The following is a 25,896-nucleotide window of genomic DNA, read 5'->3' as shown; positions in this document are numbered from 1 at the left end:
CCATTTGTTAGGCCACCAGCCAAAGTCAGAACTAATAGCTAGTTATTTACTGCAAATACTCTAATCCCAGGAGTAAGTTCAAGGCAGTTCTCTCTTGAATTTTCTCCTGGTTTATTCCATAGCTTTGTTAACCTTGTGTGAGCCCAGCAGAGCCAGACATTATTCCACTTCCAGAAAAGGAATAAATTTTCGGCTTGCTGAATAAACTACCATTGTAAGGTAATTTTAGTAACCCTTCTGGACACTGCTTCATTTCCTAGCCAGGGTTTTAGCTTTGCCTCTTCAATCTCTTTCACTGCTTCTTTCAATTGAGCATTTTCAACTTCTGGTTCGCTTAATCTGGCTTTGATCTATCTGATTACCTTTTGCCTCATTTCCTAAGCATTTTTCAGCTTTATTTCATTGATCTGACCACTACAACTGTATAAGCTGAATTCTGCAGAAATACATGGCCATTTCTGGTGCAGCTTTCCCATTATTGTATTTGAGCCATCTCAGTCAACTGTAGGGAATTTGAAAAAGTAATACTTTTGGAGAATTGTGATATTGTCCAATAAAAATGCAAGAAAATTACATCACAGATTATTGATTAATGAGATTGTTTCCAGAGGAGAGTTTTGTTTCATTTTTTGCAGAGATTGAGAACATGTTGCCTTTAAAATTGATGTATAGATTTGAGAAGAGAATTTCAGGACATTCATCAGAATTATGAATTTACTCTGAGCACAAAATACTTTGTTTATTGTTTGACTATAATGTTTATGACTGTTCACCAATGAAAAGAGCAATTACACATGTGTCTAAGAATGTTTGACCCTGGCTAGCCATCAGATTTTAGAAGGATTGGCAGCTTCTTTAAAACTTGTTCTCTGTCAGTGGCCAGTACTTAGAGACGTGAGTCAAGATGATAAAATCTTGTGGAGCGATTGAATGTCTGAAAATACTTGAGATGTGGATTTCTGTTATATATCTGTATTGGCAGGTCTCGGGCATATAGGCTGCTTATTTATTGAGAAATTTGTTGTGACAGAGCTACTGAATGAATACCTGAAATTAGAATTAAAACTACAGCACAAGAGGCAATGCCATTCATCATGATTATGCTGGGCATTGCATTCTTAATGTTTATTTCTTCTGTGTATTAATTGATCCTTCAGTTCTCTAAATATATTGGACAGAACTTCTACAACTTCAGGTTGGCAGACTTAGAGGTGGGAGTGCTGAGAAAATAACCAGGTGTCTGGATGACTCCCCAGTGCATTCCTGCTGCTGGATGTTTCTCTGGGATGGACAGGAGTGTAGATTGGCTTCTCACTGCAGCCCTTGGAGATCCGTGTAGCTTTAGAGCTGGGGATTCCATCCCTCAAAGTGGAATCTGCTGGCAGCAAAAGCCAGTTCAAATGTTGTCACTGGAGGGATTTACCCTCCACTTTGAAAAGCCGGCCTCTTCTCTGAGATTGAATGAGTTGGACCTCAGTAAGATATCTCGCCTTTGAGATGCACTTGCATTCTCTTACCTGCTGTACCAACGCTAACCTCTCCTGACAGGGATTCTAAGCCTTCAGAGAAGTTGGGTCTCTGACTGGGCCAGCAGTATTGGGAGCCTACTTGCCATTTTTAATTGGATAGTGAACTCAGAAGAAGCCAAACATGAGACTGTGTCCAGGAAAATATCTCCTATGGTCTGGCTCCAAGCAGCCACAATCTCAGACTCTGATTTGATACTGAAGTTAGGAACCAGAGACTAAAAATCTTATTCATTTCCTCCAGAATGCCAGAGGTTTAGCATTGATGTAGCGCCATTGTTTCTTCCTGGTCAAAACATTCCCCAAATCCTTTCCTTTCCGAGTGAAGAACAAGTCAAGTGGACAAAATTAAATAAACAGTATTGTTGAAATAACCAATAAGTGCTTCGGCATTTGAAAAGAAAAATCCAGGTCAGCCTTTTGGACATTTGCTATGCATTTTCTACTTTTGAAAATTGAATTGATCAAACATTTTCTGGCAAGTGGTCTAACTGAATGTGATGTGAGGTTTTGGTGTTATTCTGTGTTCTTAGTGTCATGTGGCACATGACAATGAAGCCCAAAAGCAATTAATCAGAAAATCCAGGGGTTGCTCTAAAACTTGTTTTCCTTACATGAAGCTTAACTGTTCAAGAGGTACAGTAATTCCTATTTCATAACAAATATGGAATTAAAGACCTGATTGGAAATCTTTCTGTAGAATTGATCTATTCTCAACTTAATCAGATGTGCAAGTTGCTTATTCAGTCTACTTATGCATGGTAATCTCCCTTCAGAGGGGCAGATATTGAGTGTCTTAATATGCAAGCTTTGGTCCTCTGATGAATCAATATAGGACAGAAGTGTGTGATGCATATATCTTGTATTTTATTCCTAGTTTCAGCTGACAGTACAAGTTAACTGAAGCTTAAAAATACAATTTTTATTTCGGGGGCATGACAAGTAGGGGTACTAAAACAGGTCATTGCAATCCCAGGTACTCTCTGTATTGCAAATGGACCTCTGCCAATGCAACTGTTGTTTTCTGGATTGCCTCCAGATATTCTACAGCCAAATAAATCTTTGTGCTTTATACTGTTTATGTTTGGTTACTAGATGTAGAAATAGGAAGTATGTAGAAACAGTGAAGCAAGTGTGTTGGAATTGTTCCTGGAAAAAAAGTGTTTCTTTTATCCTTCTCAACAACATAAATAGTCCAAGCCGAATATTAATTCTGAGCCAATTTTCAATGGATGAATTAGAAATTTGCCTATTGTTTCAAAACTGTAACATCTTAACTTGTAGGATCCACCTAAATCTTTAAACATCAAACCATTTCTTATTATTGACTATCTCTGTCCTAATGTACTGTAATTTGCAAAAATCTAACATTAAAGGGATGAGGACCTGAAAAGAGAATATAGGGAGTTAGGTTGGAAGCTAAAAGGCAGGACGAGCAGAGTAGTAATCTCAGGATTGCTACAGGGGTCATGGACTAGTGAGGCTAGGAACAGAGACCGAGTGCAGATGAACACGTGGCTGTAGGGCTGGTGTAGATGGGAGGGCTTCAGCTATGTGGATCATTGGGATACCTTTTGGGGGAGGTAGAACCTGTACAAGAAAGAACCTGAACTGGAGGGGCAACGTTATTCTCGGTTTGCTAGAGCTCTCTGGGAGGGTTTAAATTAGTTTGGCAAGGGGTTGGGAAACGGAGCTACGGATTTGAGGATGGAGTAGGTAGTGAACAGCCGAATACAGCATGCAGAGAGTTTCTGAGGAAGGATAGACAGTTGTTAGGGAAAAGTTGCAGTCAGTGTGATGGTTAAAGTGTGTCTATTTTAACATAAGCAGTATCAGGAATTAGGGTGATGAATATAGAGTATGGATCGGTTCTTGGAACTATGATGTTGTGGCCATTACAGAGACTTGGATATAACAGAGGCTAGAATGGTTGTTGGATGTTCCAGGGTTTAGATGTTTCAAAAGGAATGGGGACAAGGCAAAAGGGGTGGGGGAGTGGCGTTGCTAATCAGGGATAGTATCACAGCTGCAGAAAGGGAGGTTGTCAAGGAGGGTTTTTCTACTGAGTCGGTATGGGTAGAAATCAGAAACAGGAAAGGAGCAGTCACTTTGCTGGGAATTTTCTACAGACCACCCAATAGCAACAGAGACACAGAGGAGCAGTTTGGGAGGCAGATTTTGGAAAAGTGCAGAAGTAACAGGGTTGTTGTCATGGGTAACTTTAACTTCCCTAATATTTATTGGTACCTCCCTAGTTCAAATAGTTTGGATGGAGCAGTTTTTGTCAGGTGTGTCCAGGAAGGATTCCTGACTCAATATGTAGGTAGGCCGACTAGAGGGGATGCCATATTGGATTTGGTGCTTGGCAGTGAACCAGGCCAGGTGTCAGATCTCTCAGTGGGAGAGGGTTTGGTGATAGTGATCGCAACTGTCTGACCATTGCTGTAGTCATGAAGAGGGATAGGCAAAGGGTATGGGAAAGTATTTAATTGGGGGAGGGGGAATTACAATGGTATTACACAGGAACTGGGGTGCCTAAATTGGGAACAGATGTTCTAAGGGAAATGCACGACAGAAATATGGAGGTTGTTTAGGGAAACCTTGCTAATAGTGCTGGATTGATATGTCCCACTGAGGCAAGGAAGGGATGGTTGAGTGAAGAAGCTTTGGGTGACAAGGGATGTAGAACATTTAGTCAAGAGGAAAATGGAAGATTACTTAAAGTTAGGGAGGCAAGGATCAGACAGAGCTTCAGAGGGTTACAAGGTAGCCAGGAAGGAACTGAAGAATAGACTCAGGACACCTAGAAGGGGGCATGAGAAAGCTTTAGCAGGTTGGATTTAGGAAAACCCTAAGGCGTTCTACATTTATGTGAGGAACATGAGGATGGTCAGCATGAGAGTAGGACCGATCAGAGATAGTGGAGAGAACTTGAGCCTGAAGCCGGACGAGATAGGGGAGATCCTTAATGAATACTTTGCTTCGGTAGTCACTACCGAGAGGGACTTTGGTCTTTGTGAAGACACCATGAAACAGGCTGGTATGCTCAAACAGGTTGATGTTAAGGAGGAGGATGTGCTGAAAATTTTGAAAAGCATAAGCATAAGGATAGATAAGTCCCCTGGGCCAGACGGGATATTCCCAAAGTTACTACAGGAAGCGAGAGAAGAGATTGCTGCAACTTTGGCGATGATTTTTGTATCCTCACTGTCCACTGGAATAATGCCAGATGATTAGACGGTGGCAAATGTTATTCTCTTGTTCAATAAAGGGAATAGGGATACTCCCTGGAATTACAGACCAGTCAGTCTTAGGTCTGTGGTGGGAAAATTATTGGAGAGAATTCTAAGAGACAGGATTTATGGTTACATGGAAAACCATAGTTTGATTAGAGATGGTCAGCATGGCTTTGTGAGGGGCAGGTCATGCCTCACAAGCCTTATTGAATTATTTGAGGATGTGACAAAATACATTGATGAAGACAGAGCAGTGGATGTGGCATACATGGATTTTAGCAAGGTGTTTGATAAAGTTCCCCATTGTAGGCTCATTCAGAAAGTAAGAAGGCATGGGATACAGGGAATTTTGGCTGTGTGGATATAGAGTTGGCTGGCCCATAGAAGACAGAGGGTGGTAGTAGATGGAAAGTATTAGCCTGGAGCTCGGTGACCAGTGGTGTTCCACAGGGATCTATTCTTGGACCTCTACTCTTTGTGATTTTTATGAATGGTTTGGATGAGGAAGTGGAAGGGTGGGTTAGTACGTTTGCCAATGACAGGAAGGTTGGTGAAGTGGTGGATAGTGTGAAAGACTGTTATAGGTTGCAGTGGGATATTGACAGGATGCAGAACTGGGTTGATAAGTGCCAGATGGAGTTCAACCTGTAAAAGTGCGAAGTGATTCATTTTGGAAGATCGAATTTGAATACAGAGTACAAGGTTAAAGGCAGAGCTATTGGCAGTGTGGAGGAACAGAGGGATCTTGGGGTCCATGTCCATAGATCCCTCAAAGTTGCCACCCAAGTTGATAGAGTTGTTAAGAAGGCATATGGTGTGTTTGCTTTCACTGGCAGGGTGATCGAGTTTAAGAGCCGTGGAGATTATGCTGCAGCTCTCTCGAGCCCTGGTTGGACCACACTTGGAATACTGTGTTCAGTTCTGGTTGCCTCATTATAGGACGTATGTGGAAGCTTTAGAGAGAGTGCAGAGGAGATTTACCAGGATGCTGCCTGGACTGGAGGGCATATCTTATGAAGAAATGTTGAAGGAGCTCAGGCTTTTCTCATTGGAGTGAAGAAGGATGAGAGGTGACTTCGTAGAAGTGTACAGGATTATGAGAGGTATAGATAGAATGAATAGATAGAGACTTTTTCCCATGGCAGAAATGGCTATCACAAGGGGCATAATTTTAAGGTGATTGGAGGAAGGTTAGGGGAGATGTCAGGTGTCAGTTCATTACACAGAGAGTGGTGGGTGCGTGGAATGTAGTGCCAGTGGTGATAGTGGAGTCAGATAGATTAGAGGCATTTAAGCGACTCTTGGTTAGGTGCATAGATGAGAGTAAAGTGAAGGGTATGGAGGTTAGTTTGATCGTAGAGTAGGATAAAAGGTCGGCACATTGAGGGCTGAAGGACCTGTACTGTGCTGTTGTACTATTTTGAACTCAAAGCAAGGAAGGCACAAAATCGCCTTTGTGGTCTTTTTTGTTCTTGTCTTTCCAAATATGTACACTAATGTTACACACAATATAAAACAGATGTTGCCTAATTTTATGTTGCTCTTCTGCAAACTACCATCTAATCAAAGTACTTAATAGGCGCTTAAACTAATCAAGCTGGTAATTGGTTAACACATTAAATCAATTGAAACATACATTTCAAAAGAAAAAAAGAAAATATTTGTTACAGACTGTCAAGTTTTCAAAGTAGAACTCATGCAGCATGAATTTCAAAAATACGCTGATGGTTTCATTTAGAACATAGTTTTTGACTTTGTTAATTCCTGGTAATCAGTTGCAAGGCAACTGCTAATTATTACTTTAAAAATGTACTTCTACTAATTACTTTGTAATTAGGCCATGAGGCTGGTTACAGTTTTAATTAAACATGGAACATTTTATCCAGCTGTGTGTATTTATCTGTAGCCACTATTTTCGCTTGGAAAAACCTTTCAACAAGGTATAATAGATGAATCTGCTAAATTATAGTTTATTTATTTCTACTTTAAATAATATGTTCAGAATATTTCTTTGTAAGAATAAGTGACTAATTAATCTACAATTTATTCATGCACTAAAATAATTTACTTCAATCAGCCATTCCACTTTAACAACTATGAAATAACGAGAATAGACAATATTTCTTCCAGGTGTTATTTGTGACAGCCCAGATTTTATTGTAGACATGATGATCAACACTTGCCATTATTAAGAAATAAATTGGACAGCAGCTTCAGGCATGTGCAGTTAGTCATGGAAGTTAGAAAATTGCTGGTCAAGTTGCCTTGGCTCCTGCAAACATTTTGCCCAAATAATTTCTCACACAGAGTTCAGCATCCAAACACATGAAATGTATGAAGTTGTGACACTCAGCTATTAGAAAGCTACTAAGCTCAACTAAACTGTTGGGGTTTGTTCATTCAAGCAGTGCTAGTTAATTTTTAATGGCTTGATATGTCTTAACTACAGCAAATAACTTTTTCTGCTCTTGAAAATTAATTTCACAGAGATAACTTTTCACTCCTTCAGGTTTTCATGATTGAATAATGATTCTAACATTGTCGTCTTGGTTCAGATGCTGCATTGCTCAGTAAGAATTCCTCAATCTGATTGGTTAAGGAGACACACCATTTTTGTCCTATTCAAGTTTGTTCACTGTTGACTAACACCCAAGCTAATTGCACAGAAAAGTGCATGAAAAAGAGTGGAAACACAAAATTATTATCAATAAACAAAGTTTTCTATCATGCTTATAAGATGTATCCTGACCATAATGTAAAAGAAAAGCTCCTATTTGGAGAAACATAAACAATCTTGGACTATGTGTTCATGCATAGAACTCGTTTTGTAATGACAGAATAGCAAGATTTGGAAATGGTGTCATATCATTGACTGTCCTGTTTATATATCACCTTTTTAATTCCTCAAAGTTCCATTCCATGACAACTTGCTTGCTTTTTACATACCAGTAGAAGGTTTTTGAGTTAAAATGTAGATTTAGTCCTACTCTTTTCTCAGAGACTCTCTTTGTGATTCTTAAGTAACTCTTCACTACCCTTCTTAATTTATTATATTTGATCTGGTTCTTGCTAAATGAATTTACCTAACATGCAGCATACTCCCTTTTGCTTTTCATCATGTTCCCACTGTTTGGAAAGTACCAGAAACATCTCTTACTCAAAGATCACCGTGGGCGGCACGGTGGTACAGTGGTTAGCACTGCTGCCTCACAGCGCCTGAGACCCGGGTTCAATTCCCGCCTCAGGCGACTGACTGTGTGGAGTTTGCACATTCTCCCCGTGTCTGCGTGGGTTTCGTCCGGGTGCTCCGGTTTCCTCCCACAGTCCAAAGATGTGCAGGTCAGGTGAATTGACCATGTTAAATTGCCCATAGTGTTAGGTAATGGGTAAATGTAGGGGTATGGGTGGGTTGCGCTTCGGCGGGTCAGTGTGGACTTGTTGGGCCGAAGGGCCTGTTTCCACACTGTAATGTAATCTAATCTAAATCTAAAATCTAATATTTCCTTTCTTGTCTGTCTTTCATTCTATTTACTCCTGCCTGGACCTCTTACATCCCACTGAAGTTAGTTCTTTTCCAATTTAGATGTTCTATTTTAGATTGTTCCTTGATCTTCTGTTCTAAATCTTACAATACAATCTTCAGACTTAAACCAAGTTTTGAACTCTTTCCCAGCACCAAATCTAGCTTCTCCAATATATCCTTGTAATTAAAGGCCCTCATCCCTGGAGCCATTCTCATACCATAAATCTTTTATGAAAAGTCCCTAACACCTCCATATACTTCATAATGTTCAGTGCTAGGAGTTTGTTTTATTCATTCATGAAATGTGGACATCACCAGTATTTTTTGCCCATCCAGAATTCTGCTGGAGAAGGTAGTGGTGAACAGTTAAGATTCAATGACATTACTGTGGATTTGCAGTCATGTGTAGCCTAGAACAAGTAAGCACAGCAGATCTCATTCCCTAAAAGACAGTAGTGAACCAGGTGGATTTTTATAATTGGTAATGGTTACAAGATCACCATTAATCTAACTTTTAATTCCAGATTCTTTTGAATCTAAAGTTCATCCACTGTTCTTCTGAGATTTGACTCTGTGTCCCCAGAGCATTAGCCCTTAGCTCTGGATTAGTGATCCACTGTCATTATCAGTAGAGCACCAGACCCACTAATTTAATGCAATACGCCACTTCAGATAGAATATGTTTTATAAGGGTTCATAAAAACTTTTTATGCCTCTGTTACAAAGCCCAGGATCCGCCGATGCCATTTAAACTACATTTTCATCAAACTCTGCCACTGTCAACAATATGTGCTTATGAAATCCTAGGTCACTAGGTTCTTGTACCCTTCTTATAATTGTACTCTTTATTTTACATCACCTTCCTACCAAAATGTATCACTTTGCACTTCTCTATATTAAATCTCAGCTGCCATGTACTGAATGTTGTTATGGCCAGGTGAGGTTAAAACGTAGAACCTCAAAGGTAGCAATCTCTGGATGACTCCTGGTGCCACATGCTAATTAGAGTAGGAATAAGAAGATAAATAAATCAATGTCTGAGGAAATAGTGCAGTGGGCAAGGTTTCAGATTTTTAGATCATTGGGATCTCTTCTAGGGCAGAGAAGACCTGCTGAAAAGAGACGGATTTCACCTGAAATGGAATGGGACCAATATCCTGGAGGAGGGTTTTGCTATTCAGGAACCTGTAAACTAGTTGGGGGGAGGGGATTGTAAGTTGACCCATAGAGGTGTACAGCACGGAACAGACTTTTCAGTCCAACTTAGCCATGCAGACCAGATATCCTAAATTCATCTAGTCTCAATTGCCAGTATTTGACCCATATCCCTCTAAACCCTTCCTGTTCATATACCCATCCAGATGGCTTTTAATTGTCGTAATTGTACCAGCTCCCACCACTTCCTCTTGCAAGTTATTCCATACATTCACTACCCTCCATGTGAAAACATTGCCCCTTAGGTCTATTTTAAATCTTTCCCCTCTCATTTTAAACCTGTGCCCTCTAGTTTTAGACTCCTGCACCCGGGGAAAAGACCTTGTCTATTTACCCTATTTTTCTGACACGGGGTAGATCCTCTCTGTTAATTTTAAACCAGTAACACAGAAAAGATTATCCCCTGCAAAATGAATTAAAGTAAAAAGTAACAAGCTTAACAGAGAATAATTAACTAACAAGTACTTACAACTCTTTCCTCTAATCTATCTTTTACTTTCCCTTCTATAATACTAGACTGATAAACCCCTGATTAAGATTTACCAAAAATTCAAATTTCAAAACCAGGCAGTTGTCGAATATTCTCTTTGTATCCTCCTCTGGAGACTTTCTTCTTAGGATTTCTCTTTCACAGGCTGTTGATAGATAAAGGTACCTTTAAGAGAGCTGTTTTTCGGACAGTCTGTACATGCTGTTAGCTTAGCAGTTCTCTCTCAACTGTTCAGGTTTTCCCGGTCTTACTGTCATTGGCTTTTAATATTGTCAATATACTAAATTCAAACTTGATTGGAGTTTGGTATTTTTAGGGTATAATTTAAACTGATTGGCCGATTCTGAATTTGTCGTCTCCAGGCACCCAGCTATTCTAGCTGTTTGACCAAATGTTACATTGTTACCTTATTCAGAACACTTGATGCCATGTCAAGTAGTTCTGCTAGCTTTTAACTCTCTTAAAGGTACAGTACACCCACATCTTCATAACACTATCCATGTCTCTCATGATTTTATAAATCTCTGTAAGGTCACCCCTCAGCTTCTGACGCTGCAGGGAAAATAGCCTCAGCCTAATTAGCTTCCCCCATAGCTCAAAACCTCCAACTCTGGCAACATCTCTGTAAATCTTTTCCGAACACTTTTAAGTTTCACAATATCCTTCCTATAGCAGGGAGACCAGGATTACATGTAGTATTCCAAAAGTGGGCTAACCAATGTCCTGCACAGCTGCACCATGACCTCTCAACTCCTATGCTCGATTCTCTGACCAATAAAGTAAAGCATTCCAAATGCCTTCTTCACAATCCTTTCTGCATCTGACTCCACTTTCAAGGAACTATGAACTCGTAGTAGTGAGAATGGAAAACCAATGAGAATGATTCTGTATTTAAAAACAGCAAGTTAATTAGAAAAGGCAGGCAAGACCACGTCAGAGAACGTAGTAACTCTGAAGAATTAAGTTGCAATTATTTCAATGCAAGGTGCCTTACAGATAAGCCAGATGATTTCAGGCCATATACGGGAACATGGAAATGGAACGTTATAGCTATTACAGACACATGGCTGAGGGAGCGACAGGACTAGCAGCTCAGTTTTCTGGGGTTTAAATGCTATAGGAAGGATAGAAAGGGAGGCAAGAGAGGAGGGGGGAGTGCTGTTTTTGATTAAGGAAAACATTACTGCTGTACTTAGGATATATCTAAGGGATGATCACCTTAATGGGATTGTACTATAGGCCCCTCAATAGTCAGAGGGAAATTGAGGAGCAAATATAGGAAGAGATCTTAGATATACATAAGAATAATAGGGTTGTTATAGGAGGGGATTTCAACTTTCAAAAGTTGTCTGGGACTGCCACAGTGTTAAGGGCTTGGATGGTAAGGAATTTGTTAAATATGTGCAAGAAAGTTTTCTTTATCATTATGTCAATATACCTACTAGAGAAGGAGCAAAACTTGGAAAACAGGGCAGAGTAAGTGACTGAAGTGATAGTAAGGGAACACTTTGGAACCAGTGATCATAATTCTATTAGTTTTAACATAGTTAGGGAAATGGATAGGCCTTGTATAAAAGTTAAAGTTCTAAATTGGAGTAAGGCCAATTTTGATTGTATGAGACAGGATCTTTCAAAAGTTGCTCAGAGTGGACTTCACAGGTAAAGGGACGATTGGGAAATAGGAGGCTTTAAAAAGTAAAATAACAGGAATTCAAAGAGATTTATGTTCCTGTTTGTGAAGGGTAAGGCTGCTAAGAGTAGGGAACAATGAATGAATAAACATATTGAGACTCAGGTTAAGAATAAGAAAGAGGCGTATGTTAGCTATCGACAATTGGGATTACGTGAATCTCTTGAAGAGTATAAGGGGCATAGGGGCATTCTTAAGAGTGAAATCAAGTGGACATAAAGGAGAATAATCCAAAGAGATTCTCCAAATACATTAAAAGCAAAAGAGCAACGAGGGACAGAAGAGGGGTCCTTGAAGATCAACGAGATCATTTATGTGTGGAACCACAGGAGATGGGAGAGGTACTAAATTAATATTTTGCGTCAGTTTTTACTATGGAGAAAGAAATGGAGGCTAGGAAACTCTGAGGAAATAAATATTGATGCCTTGAAAGCAGTCAACATTATAGAAGAGAAAATGCTGGAAATGTTAAAAAAAAATGTAAAGGTGGATAAATCTCTGGGACAAGATAAAGTGTACTGCAGGGCATTGTGGGAAGTTAGGGAAGAAATTGGGGTCCCCACGTTGAAGTGCCGGAGGACTAGAGGCTGGCTAATGTTGTGCCTTTATTTAAGAAAGACTGTAAGGAGAATCTTGGTGTGTCTGACATCAGTGGTGGGTAAATTCTTGGAGAGGCTTCAAAGAGATAGGATTTTCATGCATTTGGAGAGGCTAGGAACGATTATGGATAGTCAGCGTGGCTTTGTGCAGGGGAAATAGTGTCTGACAAACTTGATTGAGTTTTTTGAGGACATAACCAAAATGATTGATGAGGGCAGAACAGCAGACGTTGTTTACGAGGACTTTAGTAAAGCCTTTGACAAGGTTTTTTAATGATAGGCCAATTAGTAAGGTAGATCACGTGGGATTCAGGGAGAGGTTGGCAATTGGGTACAAAATTGGTTTGACGGGAGAAGACAGAAAGTGATTATGGGGGTTGTTTTTCAGACTGGAGGTCTGTGACCAGCGGTGTTCCACAGGGATTGGTGCTGGGTCCACTTTTGTTTGTCATTCATATAATGATTTGGATGAGAATTTAGGAGGCATGGTTAGTACATTTGCAGATGTCACCAAAATTGTTGGTACAGTTGACAGTGAAGATGGTTAACTAAGGTTATAAATGGATCTTGATCAATTTGGCCAATGGGCTAAGGAGTGACAGATGAAGTTTAATTTGGATAGATATGTGATATTGCATTTTGATAAGTCAAACAAGGGCAGGACTTATACAATTAATGGTTGTGTTTTCAAACAGAGAACCTACAGGTTCAGGTACAGTTCTTTGAAAATTGCATCACAGGTAAACAGGGTGGTTAAGAAGGCATTTAGCATGCTTGCCTCCATTGATAAGACCATTGAGTATAGGAGTTGGGATGTCATGTTGAGGTTATACAGGATGTTGGTGAGGCCACTTTTGGAGTTCTGTGTACAGTTTTGGTTGCCCTGCTATAGGAAGCATATTATTAAATTGGAGACAGTTCAGAAAAGGTTTACTAAATGTTACTGGTGCTAGAAAGTTTGAGTTGCAAGAATAGGCTGGATAGGCTAGGACTTTTTTTCATTAGAGCATAGAAGGTTGAGGAATGACCTTGTAGAGGTTTATAAAATCATGAGGGGCATAGATAAGGTGAATAGCAAAGGTTTGTTTTCCGAGGATGGGCGAGTTCAAAACTAGGGAGCATATTTTTTAAGGTGAGATGAGAAAGATTTAAAAGAGACCTGAGGCGCACCATTTCCACACAGAGGGCAATTCATATGTGGAATGAACTATCAGAAGCTGGGGTAAATGCAGGTATAGTTACAGGATTTAGAAGACGTGGATAGGTACATGAATAGGAAAGGTTTAGAGGCATATGGGCCAAATGCAGGCAGATGTGTCATGTGCAAATTTTTAAAGTTTGAGGTAACCCAGGTTTAGTTCATTGTATCAAGGAAAGTGGTGGTCCTAGTACCAATCCCTGGGGAACTTCACTTTATCCATATGTTCAAGTAATTTGTTACTTTTCAGTCAGATTACCATTTCTAAAACGTTCACCAAGGTTAAACTAATTTGGCCTGTATTGATGGGTTTATCTCCACACCTATTTCGCACCAAGGGTGTAACATTTGCAATTTGTTGCAGTCCTCTTGTCCCACTGCCTTATCTAAGGAGAATTGGAAGATTATGGCCTGCATTTGTACATTGTATACTCTGGCTTCTCTTAGCTATACTCTGGCTTCTCTAAGCATCTCTGCATGCATCCCATTCAGTTTGGTGACTTACTCAATTTAAGCACAACCAGCCTTTATAATACCATAAGATCATAAGATATAGGAGTAGAATTTGGCCATTTGGCCCATCAAGATTGCTACACCATTTGATCGTGGCTGATATATTCCTCAATCCCATTCTCCTGCCTTCTTCCTGTAACCATTGCTCCCTGACTAATCCAGAACCTACCTCTGTGTTAAAGACACTCAATGATCTGGCCTCCATAGCCTTCTGCATCAATAAGTTCCACATATTCACCATTCTCATCTCAGTTCTAAAAGATTGTTCATTCACTGAGACTGTGCCCTCAGGCCCTCGTCTCTCCTACTAGTAGAAACATGTTCTTGAAGCCCACTCTACTCAGGCCTCTTAGTATTCTGTAAATTTTAATCAGATTCCCCTTCATTCTTCTAAATTCCATTGATACAGACACAGAGTCCTCAACTGCTCCTTGTTTGAAATGCCTTTAATCCCCAGGATCATTCTTGTAAACCTTTGCTAGCTCTTCCAATGCCTGCTGCTGATTCCTTAGATATGAGGCTCAAAATTGCTCTCAACTTTCCAAATGCGGTCTGCCCAAAGTCTTACACAGCCTCAGCAGTACACCTCTGCTGTTGTATTCTAGCCCTCTGGAAATGAATGCTAACATTGTACTTGCCTTCCTAATTGCTAACTGAATGTGCATGTTAACCTTAAGAGAATCCTGAACTAGGATTCACAAGTCTCTTTGTGGTTCAGATTTCAAAGCTGTTCACCATGTAGAAAATAGTCTATTCTTCCTCCCAAAGTGCATTACCTCACACTTTACCACATCATATTCCATCTGCCACACCTTTTCCCATTCTCCTAACCTGTTCAAGTCCTTCTGTTCCCTCCCCATTTCTTCAACATTACTTGACCCTCCATCAGTCTTTGGTCGTTTGCAGACTTAGCAACAATGCCCTCATTTCCTTTGTCCACATCATTAATGTATCGTGTGAATAATTGTTCCAACATTAACTCCCACAGAACTCCACTAGTCACCAGCTGCCGTCCTGAAAAAGACGTTTTATCCCCACTCTCCACCTTCTGCCAGTCAGCCAACCCTCTAACCATGCCAGTACCTTGCCCTAACACCATAGGCTCTTACTTTATTTAGCATCTTTCTGTGTGCACCTTGTCAAAAACGTATTGAAAATCCAAGAAAATCATGTCCAGTACCTCACCTTTGTCTAACTTACTCATTACTTCTTCAAAGAATCTAACAGATTTGTCAGGCATGACCTCCCCTTGATGAAGCCATGCTAACGTTTTCCTGTTTTACCATGCACTTCCAGGTACTCAACAATCTCATTCTTAATTATGAACTCTAAAATGTTAACAATGACTATATATTGTAATTTCCCATTTTCTGTCTCCCTTCCTTTTTAAACAGGCATGTTACATTAGCCATTTGGGCAGCACAGTGACTCAATGGCATACTCAGTGCCAAGACCTGGGTTTGATTTCACTCCTGAGCAACTGTCTGTGTGGAGTTCGCACATTGTCCCTATGTTTGTGTGGGTTTCCTCTGGTGCTCTGGTTTCCTCCCACAGTCCAAAGATGTGCAGATTGGTGGACTGGCCCAGCTAAATTGCCCATAGTGTTCAGAGGTATATAGGCTAGATGATTTAGCCATGAAAAATGCAGGGTGAAAGGGTTGGGGGTGGTGAGGCTGGGTCTGGGTGGGATGCTCTTTGCTCTTTGGATGGTTGGTTGATGGGCTGTTTGGGCTGGTTTTACATTGTAGGGATTCTATGAGTTTCCAGTCCTCTGGGACCCTCCCTGATTCCAGTGATGCCTGAAAGATCACCACCAATGCCTCCACAATCTGCTCCACTATCTCCATCAGAATTCTAGGGTGTAAGTGATTTATCCGACTTAAGGTATTCCAGCTTCCCCAGCACTTCCTCCTTAGTGACTGCAACTACACTCTCCTCTGGCTCTCTTGAAGTTCTGGTATATTGCTGGTGTCTCCCATTCTGGGAGATGATGCAAATTACCTTTTCAGTTCCTCCACCATTTCTTTTTTTCCTCATTACTATTTTTCTAGCCATGTTTTCCAGTGGTCTATTGTTCACTCTTGCCTCTCTCTCTCATCTTTTATACATCTATTGCAATCTTCTTTACTAGCTAGCTTACGATCATATTTCATCTTCTCCCCCTTGTTGCATGTTTAGTTATCCTCAGCTGGTTTGAAAGGCTAGCAATCTTCTGACTTTCCTCCAATCTAATTCATGTTGTTTGCTTTTATGCTGTCCCTGACCTCCCTTGTCAGTTATGGTTGCCTCGGCATCCCTTTAGTATGTTTCTTCCTTGGGATGAATTTGTACTGTGCCTCCTGAATTACCCCAGAAAGTCACCCTATTGCTTCTCCACTGCCTTCCCTGGTAGGCTCCCCTTTCAATCAGTTCTGGCCAGTTCTTCCATCATGTCTTTGTGATTACCTTTACTCAATTGTAATACCGTTACATCTGATTCCAGTTTCTCCCTGTTAAACTGCAGGGTGGATTCTATCATATTATGGTCACTGCCCTTCAGGGGTTCCTGCGCCTTAAGTTCCCTAATCAAGATTGCCTCATTACACATCAGCAAATCTAGAATTGTTTGTTCTCTAATGGACTCTCACAAGCTGCTCCAATAAAACCATCTTGCAGACTTTCCACAAATTCCTTTTCTTGGGATCCATTACTAACCTGATTTTGGCAGTCAACCTGCATATTTAAGTCCCCCAATGATTAGATTAGATTCCCTACTGTATGGAAACAGGCCCTTCAGCCCAACAAGTCCACACCGACCGTCCAAAGAGTAACCCACTCAGACCGATTCCCCTACTCTATATTTTCCTCTAATGCACCTAACACTATGGGAAATTTAGAATGGCCAATTCACCTGACCTGCACATCTTCGGATTGTGGGAGGAAACTGGAACACCCGAGGAAACCCATGTAGACACGGGGAGAATGTGCAAACTCCACACAGACAGCCCTGGTGCTGAGAGGCAGCAATTCTCACCACTGAGCCACCGTGCTGCCTATTATTGTAATAGTGCCTTTCTTACATGCCTTTCCTCCATTGTCTGATTATTTTCTGCCCCCACTGCCTGACTACTACTAGGAAGTCTGTACATAACACTTGTCGGGGCCTTCTTTCTTTTGCAGTCCCTCAACTCCCCACCCCCTCACAGATTCTATGCCTTCTGACTTTGTATCATTTCTTGCAATCAATGTAAGTTATTTTCTTACAAACAAGGCAACCCCACCTCCTCTGCTTATCCTTTCCATAGGATGTGTATCCTTAATCCAGATCCCTTTGCAGCCATGTCTCTTTGTACTTGGTCATTTTAATCAGCTTTCCAGCTCACTGACCTTGTTTCGTTTACTGCATGTATTTAACTACAACACCCCCTCAGTCTTGCGTTGACTGCCTCCCTTCTCATTATTTTCCCCTTATCTGCTGTGCCTGAAGTTAGACTCCTGACCCTTTCCATACTCTCTGCCCTATTACTTAGGAAACTTTATTACTCTGGAAACTTTAATAACCTTTGCTGAGCCCTCTCCCTCTTTAATTTTTTCTATACTTTACCTTGCAACTGAACCCAATCCCCCCACTATTTAATTTGTAGCCCTATCCACAGCTGTAATAATGCCCAGACTCTGGTCCCAGCATGATTCAGGTGGAGCCTGTGTCATTGGAACAGCTCTCTCCTATCCCAGTGCTGATGCCAATGACCCATGAATTTGAACCTGTTTCTGCCATACCAATCCTCGAGCCGTGTGTTTATTTTTAATCTTGTTGACCCTGTGCCAATTAGCTCATGGCTCAGGTAGTAATTTGGAGATTAAGAACCTTTTCGGTTCTGCTTTTTAATTTAGTCCCTGGCTGCTCATATTAACTCATCCGAACCTTTTTCCTCTTTCTACCCATATCGTTGGTAATTAGTGGACCATGACAACTGGATCTTTACCCTCACACTCCAAGTTCCTCTGTAGCCAAGATATATTATCCTGAACCAGGCACCAGCCAGGCAACACAGCCTTCAGGACTCATGATTCTGGCTACAGAGAACAGTGGTAAAAACAATGACTGCAGATGCTGGAAACCAGATTCTGGATCAGTGGTGCTGGAAGAGCACAGCAATTCAGGCAGCATCCGACGAACAGCAAAATCGGCGTTTCGGGCAAAAGCACTTCATCAGGGATAAAACCTGATGAAGGGCTTTTGCCCGAAACGTTGATTTTGCTGCTCGTCGGATGCTGCCTGAATTGCTGTGCTCTTCCAGCACCACTGATCCAGAATACAGAGAACAGTGTCTATTCCCCTGACTATACTATCTCTGATTACAACTACATTTCTCTTTTCCTCCACTCCCCCCCCCCACCCCACCCCCTCCCCCCGCCACTCCACAGAATGGGGGAAGACTACTTCAGCATTAGCACCTATACCTACCTACTCATAGTTACACCCTCCTTTCCCTGACTATTGACCGAGTTCGAGGTATTTAATCTAAGGGGTGTACTGGTCTCCAATTTATCATGTCAAAATTTATCCTGTAAAAGACCTTACAAACTATGAACAAAAAAAGTAACTCTTACTATCTGCAAATTCCTATGATGACTCCAAATTCACTGCACTAGGTACTCACTTTGGCAGTGCTTCACTCCAGATCTGATTTCTCCTTCCTGACTGGGTGTAGCTTTACCAATTTTCAGCAATTATTTATAGTGCTTTCTCTCTTTCTGCACTTTCCTAATACATTACTATTGTCAATGGCTTACATGAATACTTTTCTTATGGTAATAAAATCTCTACTGGATGTCCTTCAAAAATGTTGGTTCATTATTTGGGCTGTATAGCCAAGTAGTCATCTAGCCACACACTTTGTCAACAGCCTGTGGATATTCCTACACACAGCAGCTCCAAAAAGGTTGCTGTTTGCCTATTACAAAATTGATTGACATTTTAGTGACTTGTTCAATGAGTTAGGCTTTGTGAGGTCACTATTCAGATCTGCTTGCTATTTCACATTTCTTTAATAGCTTTCTCTGTTACTTACACCAATTTATTGATTGTTGACCCATTTCAGAAGTGAAAAATGAAAAATACAAGTATACTCAGTTTCCAGTTGGAGAATGAATCTTGAGTCAAAGAGATGTACAGCATGGAAACAGACCCTTCGGTCCAACCCGTCCATGCCAACCAGATAGCCCAACCCAATCTAGACTCACCTGCCGGCACCCGGCCCATATCCCTCCAAACCCTTCCTATTCATATACCCATCCAAATGCCTCTTAAGTGTTGCAATTGTAACAGCCTCCACCACTTCCTCTGGCAGCTCATTCCATACACGTACCACCATCTGCGTGAAAAAGTTGCCCTTAGGTCCCTTATGTGTTTACCCTCTCACTCTAAAACTATGCCCTCTAGTTCTGGACTCCCCCACCCCAGGGAAAAGACTTTGTCTATTTACCGTATTCATGCCCCTCATAATTTTGTAAACCTCTATAAGGTCACCCCTCAGCCTCCGACGCTCCAGGGAAAACAGCCCCAGCCTGTTCAGCCTGTCCCCATAGTTCAAATCCTCCATCCTGGCAACATCCTTGTAAATCTTTTCTGAATCTTTTCAAGTTTCACAACATCTTTCCAATAGGAAGGAGGCCAGAATTGCACGCAATATTCCAACAGTGGCCTAACCAATGTCCTGTACAGCCGCAACATGACCTCCCAACTCCTGTACTCAATACTCTGACCAATAAAAGAAAGCATACCAAACGCCTTCTTCACTATCCTGTCTACCTGCGACTCCACTTTCAAGGAGCTATGAACCTGCACTCCAAGGTCTCTTTGTTCAGCAAGACTCCCTAGGACCTTACCATTAAGTGTATAAGTCCTGCTAAGATTTGCTTTCTAAATTAAACTCCATCTGCCACTTCTCAGCCCATTAGCCCATCTGATCAAGATCCCATTGTAATCTGAGGTAACCTTCTTTGCTGTCCACTACATCTCCAATTTTGGTGTCATCTGCAAACTTACTAACTGTACCTCTTATGCTCGTATCTAAATCTTTTATGTAAATGATAAAAAGTAGAGGACCCAGCACCGATCCTTGTGGCACTCCACTTGTTACAGGCCTCCAGTCTGAAAAACAACCCTCCACCACCACCTTTGAGCCAGTTCTGTATCCAAATGGCTAGTTCTCCCTTTATTCCATGAGATCTAACCAGTCTCCCATGGGGAACCTTTTGAACGCCTTACTGAAGTCCATATAGATCACATCTACTGCTCTGCCCTCATCAGTCCTCTTTGTTACTTCTTCAAAAAGCTCAATCAAGTTTGTGAGACATGATTTCCTATGCACAAAGCCATGTTGACTATTCCTAATCAGTCCTTGCCTTTCCAAGTACATGTATGTCCTGTCCCTCAGGATTCCCTCCAACTACTTGCCTACCACCGACGTCAGGCTCACTGGTCTATAGTTCCCTGGCTTGTCCTTACCACCCTTCTTAAAGAGTGGCACCACATTAGCCAACCTCCAGTCTTCTGGCACGACACCTGTGACTATCGATGATACAAATATATACACAAGAGGCCCAGCAATCACTTCTCTAGCTTCCCACAGTGTTCTAGAGTGCACATGATCAGGTCCTGGGGATTTATCCACCTTTATGCGTTTCAAGACATCCAGCACTTCCTCCTCTGTAATATGGACATTTTGCAAAGTGTCACCATCTATTTGTCTATTTTCTATATCTTCCATATCCTTTACCACAGTAAATACTGATGCAAAATACTCATTTAGTATCTCCCCCATTTTCTGCGGCTCCACACAAAAGCTGCCTTGCTGATCTTTGAGGGGCCCTATTCTCTCCCTTGTTATCCTTTTGTCCTTAATGTATTTGTAAAAAGTATTTGGATTCTCCTTAACCCTATTTGCCAAAGCTATCTCATGTCCCCTTTTTGCCCTCCTGATTCCCCTCTTAAGTATACTTCTGCTGAGATGCCAGTGAGGCAAAGTGACTTTATCTGATGAAGGAGCAACGCTCCAAAAGCTTGTGATTCCAGTAAATCTGTTGGACTTTAACCTGGTGTCATGTGACTTTTGACTTTGTCTACCCCAGCCCAATACTGGCATCTCCATATCATTGCCACCTCACATTCAGAGGACGACCACTACTCCCTCTCAGCCTGCCTCTGCACACACCTCATAACTGAACTCTTACTGATACCTGCGGCATATCCACTTGGTGACTTCATAGGGAGGTGCACAATAAGATTAACACTTCTTCACAAATCAGAAAGAGGATTAACAAATGAGCTAAATATATAAGAACATCATAGTCACCTTAGGTTTTTTATTTGTCCAATTTCAGTAATAACTAACCCACCAAAAACTCATGCCTGAATGACCTCCTCACTCTGTTGATGAGATAAATTTCAAACATCAATTTTCTGGATTTTCAGATAATTATGTGATTTTTGGTAAGATTTACATTTAAATAAGGATGCTTTCTTTTACAAAGTCGTCTTAATCTATGCTGTGTATTATAAATTGCATGTTGGCACCATGATTGACACTTGGATGATATAATCCTCATACCTCCTATCTGTTTTATTGAAAGACGTTTTGTTCGTGTCAGGGAATCATGGTGATGGGTTCTAATCAGCAGCATTTCTCCATTTACAGGCAATTATCACTTAGTTGATGTGCAGTGTCAGCTTCATTGTATAATAATATGAACATTTTTTGGGTAGATAATTGCTACTTTTTGGAAAGAAGGTGATTTGTAACACTTTTTAAAAACAACTTAATAAATTAACTGATTGATTCATCATCACATGTTACTTCTAAGCAGGACAGCTTTACCTTAGAAAGTTGGAGTTTGTTTTTCTTTTCTGTAATTACTTCTCAGGTCAACATATATTTCAAGGTTATCTTTAAGGCAGTAAAGACTGACCAGGTTTATTGATTTGAGGGGTCTAGATAATAAAATTGGTCACTATCATATTGCAAAATACCTGAAGACAAACAAATCTCCAGCTTAAATATCTCTCCTTCTTTAGATCACACCTACGCGTGCGCAAGTAAAACAAGTGAGAAGTTGTGTAATGTTGTTTTCTGTGATAAAATTCACCACTCCTTGACTGGTTAAATCTGCATGTACAAAACATCACATCAAGCCTTCCTCTTTGTGCCATGATGGTTCTTAAAGTTGTTATTTTTGTTTTGTGATTCTCTGTACATTTAGAGGAAGTCAGTGCAACTTTTGATCTAAAACATTACTTCAGTGATCCAGGATGAGGCATTCCTACATCATAGAGCACAGGGAAAATCACCTATACCATTAACTGCACTTGATTTATTGCAGATGTGTCTTTGAGCATGCTTGAAATATTTAAAAAGATCCTATTGCATTGGGGAAATGTAACTCCTTCAAAACAACAAGGAATCCTATTCTCTTCAGTAGGTGATATAGTATTATTTGTATTGTAGCAGTAATCATTTACAACTTTTTTGTATTTTCCAGTCTTATCCAATGGTACTACAGTATCGGCCAAGGATTGACTTTGGTTAGCCAGAGTAGCTGTTATCCACTATGGTGGATACTGCACTAAAGTTTACCCATCGACAGTTTGCACAATGAATGGATATATTGGACAATGGTCAGAATCAGATTATTCAGAACAGACACAAAATTTTTATCTGTCTACCATTCTTCAGACGCATTTATTTTTCCCAAGAACAAGCCCAATGCTATTCTGCTACTGGAGCCATGAATCATTTGTGTTGATCAGTGTGATATTTGTGTTGAATACTTCAAAAAATCACTCACTATAGCCCTGTGGGTTGAGATTCAGTGTTCACTGCCCATGTGTCTATAAGCCTATGTCTTGAAGTTATACATGTGCTTGTGCTAATGCTAAAACACATAGCAAAATGGCAAAACTTGTTCTATGTCTTTGAATAAATTTATGTTCCGGTTAACATATGTATTGACTTTCTTTGTTTATCGTAAATTAATTAGCACTGCAGATTACAATCTGAAGCTGTAAAATGTTTTTGTTATATACCACTGATGTAATCATAAAGAAATATGTACATTTTTGAGGGGGGAAATTCTTTCAAAATTACCCTTGCTATTAACAGTGATCCTTTTACCTAGTAAAATGGTTCATTGCTATAGCCTGAAGTAAAAACAAATCACCAAAAAAAGCCTCTGTAAATGCCACACAAAAGGGACAGGCATGAAGGACAACTTATCAAAAGATACCTTACTCAAACAAATTAGTTCACTAAAAATTATTAAGCCTCAAGATTAAGTTTTACATTTTAAATAAATGTACACTAATGAAGATTTCAGAATTATGTATGTTGTTCCTTAACAAATCAAATTTCAAAATGACCTCTACTCGGACATTAAATTGCAAGTGATTCCTAATCTTTTTCGGAGAATCTCACTAGTGAATTTTGAAATCACATGGGACTTTCTGCTTATTAGCAAGTTGCACATCAAGTTAGTGATTGAAATCAGGCATTGATTGACAAAGAAAGATTGCTTGAACCAACTCTCCTCCTTCATTGCATTTTAGTTGAACAACAATCAGCATTGACGAAAACAACTATTCTTTTAAAATAGATTATCGCACCCATCAGTCATCACCTCCTTGACAATCAGATGAAATGTTTACTTTGGAATATATGATTAAACAATATTAAAAAATAATTTGCATTATTCTTAAGTAATTCATACTCAATGTTGATTCTGGAAACCTTAGTACATTTTAAGTTTGAGCTCTGTGGGTTAAGCTTCACTGGTTGAATGTGAATTGGATGTCAGTGATTGAGCCCATGAAAATGTACATTTATATTGTTAAACTATAGCGATTTTTGTAATCAGCCTTCTAAGCTAGTGAGACTTGCAAAACTGGTGATTTAACTATCAGGCACTCCTAAAAATAATAGCTACTGATTTTAATTCTTGCTTCAGTCAATAAATTTATAAGTTGATAGGACAGAATCTGCCCAACTTTATGTTCAGCCTTTGAGTCTATTGTTTACACCAGTGCAAAGTTTTATTTATTATTTCAATTGTGTACTCCTTGGGATAATACAAAATATGTTAAAATCTACTAAGGCATTTTATAATTGATCATAATGGTGATGACACTGATAATTATGTTTATTTTAACTATTAATTTCTGATGTTCAATGAAAGATAGGATTTAGCTGACCTGAAACCTAAAGAATACTGTTGACCATGATGGTGGACAAACACTTCAACATTCATACAGCAATTTAAAATATGTGGAACAATACCTGTGTAACATTTGTCATTTAAATGTGTTCAGCATTCACCTACTTTCAGTAACAGTAACTTATTGCCTTTCTTTAGTAATTAAAGTGACACAAGCAAGCATTTATCAGCTGTGTACTGTAGTCAACGTAGCATCTCTTCATTGTGTTACATGTTATATTCATTTTTGAATGCTTTGAAACGTGTTAATTCCTAAGGATTTGTAACCTGTTAAAACATTGTAATATCATCAGGCCAGTACAGTTACGTGTCATTTTAATAGTATTACATTCTTTTTATGCCTGTAAAATTTCCTGAATTTACCAGATATTTTTGTGTTGCACTCTAAAATACTACACTGAAAAACTCCATTTAAAAATAATTTTGTTGTGATTGTAAAGTGAGTCCTAGAATCATTTAATTTTAAATGAGCAATTAACTTGAAGATCATTACAAATGACTAAATCCTGCTATATTAAAATGTAAATATTTTTGTAAACAAAACCAATTGTAAATGTTTGCAATACTGATGTTAATAGTATTTTATGTTTTGCAAAAAAACTGTTTAGAGAAGCAGTTCTATTTTTTAATATGTATTTGCTGCAGACATGCATTCCTCTTTAACCATGTTTGGGTTTTAGTGAATGTTCTGTACATTTGCAATCACACTGGGATGAGAAATGAATACTGTGTCTGAAAATTGTATCAATTGAAGCACAATTCACCCACTGTCTTGTAGTGATTTGCTAACTTAAAGAAGCAATAAAATGCTGTTGTAAAGGCTTAAGCCACAGTCCTGTCAGTGAACTATGTGGATATGGACTGACTTATTGTCCATTGTCATTAAATCAACGAATTAAAAATTTTGTTTTTTTTAATTTTACTTGTGCACTTTTGAGCATTTGACTCAAAACATGCTATCTTCATTTTTATGAGGCAATTAATGAAGCCTTTGGAATATTCAAAACAATTTTGCACACCACATTTGAAGAAAGATAAGAGGATGGTACAGAAATTTGGAACTATTAATTAGAAGGAAAGATTCAAAGATGAACTTTTTCTTAAGTGGATTAAAAAGTGAAGCAGAAGTTTTTTTTAAAATTGTTGAGCATTATGACCAGTGTACCTTTATTATTTAGCATAGTTCTTTTGGAGATAGGTTTTTTTGGGTGATAAAAATGATAAATCTTTGTTACTCTCTTTGTCAATTGTTTTCAGGTCTTCCTTAGCCTAGCCGCTGCAGGTAATTAGTCAAGTGATCTTCCAAAACCATGAACATCATCTCTCCTTTCTGTAAGGAAGTGCTTCACTTCTGCTCACCTCAGTAATTGGGCATAAAGAAACAATGGTTATTTAACAACAAAAAATCACTTAGGTCACTGAAAAATATTATCACATTGAGCATTTATTTTTCTCCCTCAGTTATGCCTCACGATAATATTAAAACAAGGAGGACATGTTCCTCCTTTTTGCTAGCAGTTACATTTGCACTGGATACACCAAAGCAACTTGCTGTTAGATCAAACAGGCCAGCCTATTCAACTCATTTCTTTTCATCCACCTGGTTTTGAAACACTTCTGTTAACAGTGAGAGGCATCTCTTGTCACTTGTTGAA

At 39.7% G+C, this 25,896-nt stretch overlaps 1 protein-coding gene across 1 annotated transcript in view; it reads left to right on the top strand.

Annotated features, from left to right (window-relative positions):
* Nucleotides 1-25,163, top strand: part of pcgf5b (polycomb group ring finger 5b) — a 182,903-nt gene extending 157,740 nt beyond the window's left edge. Inside the window, 3 exon segments of the mRNA XM_087999271.1 lie at nucleotides 22,514-22,557; nucleotides 22,560-22,600; nucleotides 22,602-25,163. Of these exon segments, the coding sequence (XP_087855397.1) occupies nucleotides 22,514-22,557; nucleotides 22,560-22,600; nucleotides 22,602-22,763 (247 nt within the window). The 3' untranslated portion in view covers nucleotides 22,764-25,163.
* Nucleotides 25,164-25,896: the final 733 nt, after the last annotated feature.

The sequence above is a fragment of the Chiloscyllium plagiosum genome, unplaced genomic scaffold (genome assembly GCF_037043375.1).
Source record: "Chiloscyllium plagiosum isolate Xiang-an unplaced genomic scaffold, Cpla_swu_hap1 HiC_scaffold_22, whole genome shotgun sequence".
NCBI classification, from domain to species: Eukaryota; Metazoa; Chordata; class Chondrichthyes; order Orectolobiformes; family Hemiscylliidae; genus Chiloscyllium; species Chiloscyllium plagiosum.
The sequence above is the reverse complement of the archived record's forward strand: the minus strand, read 5'-3'. Positions and strand labels throughout refer to the sequence as shown.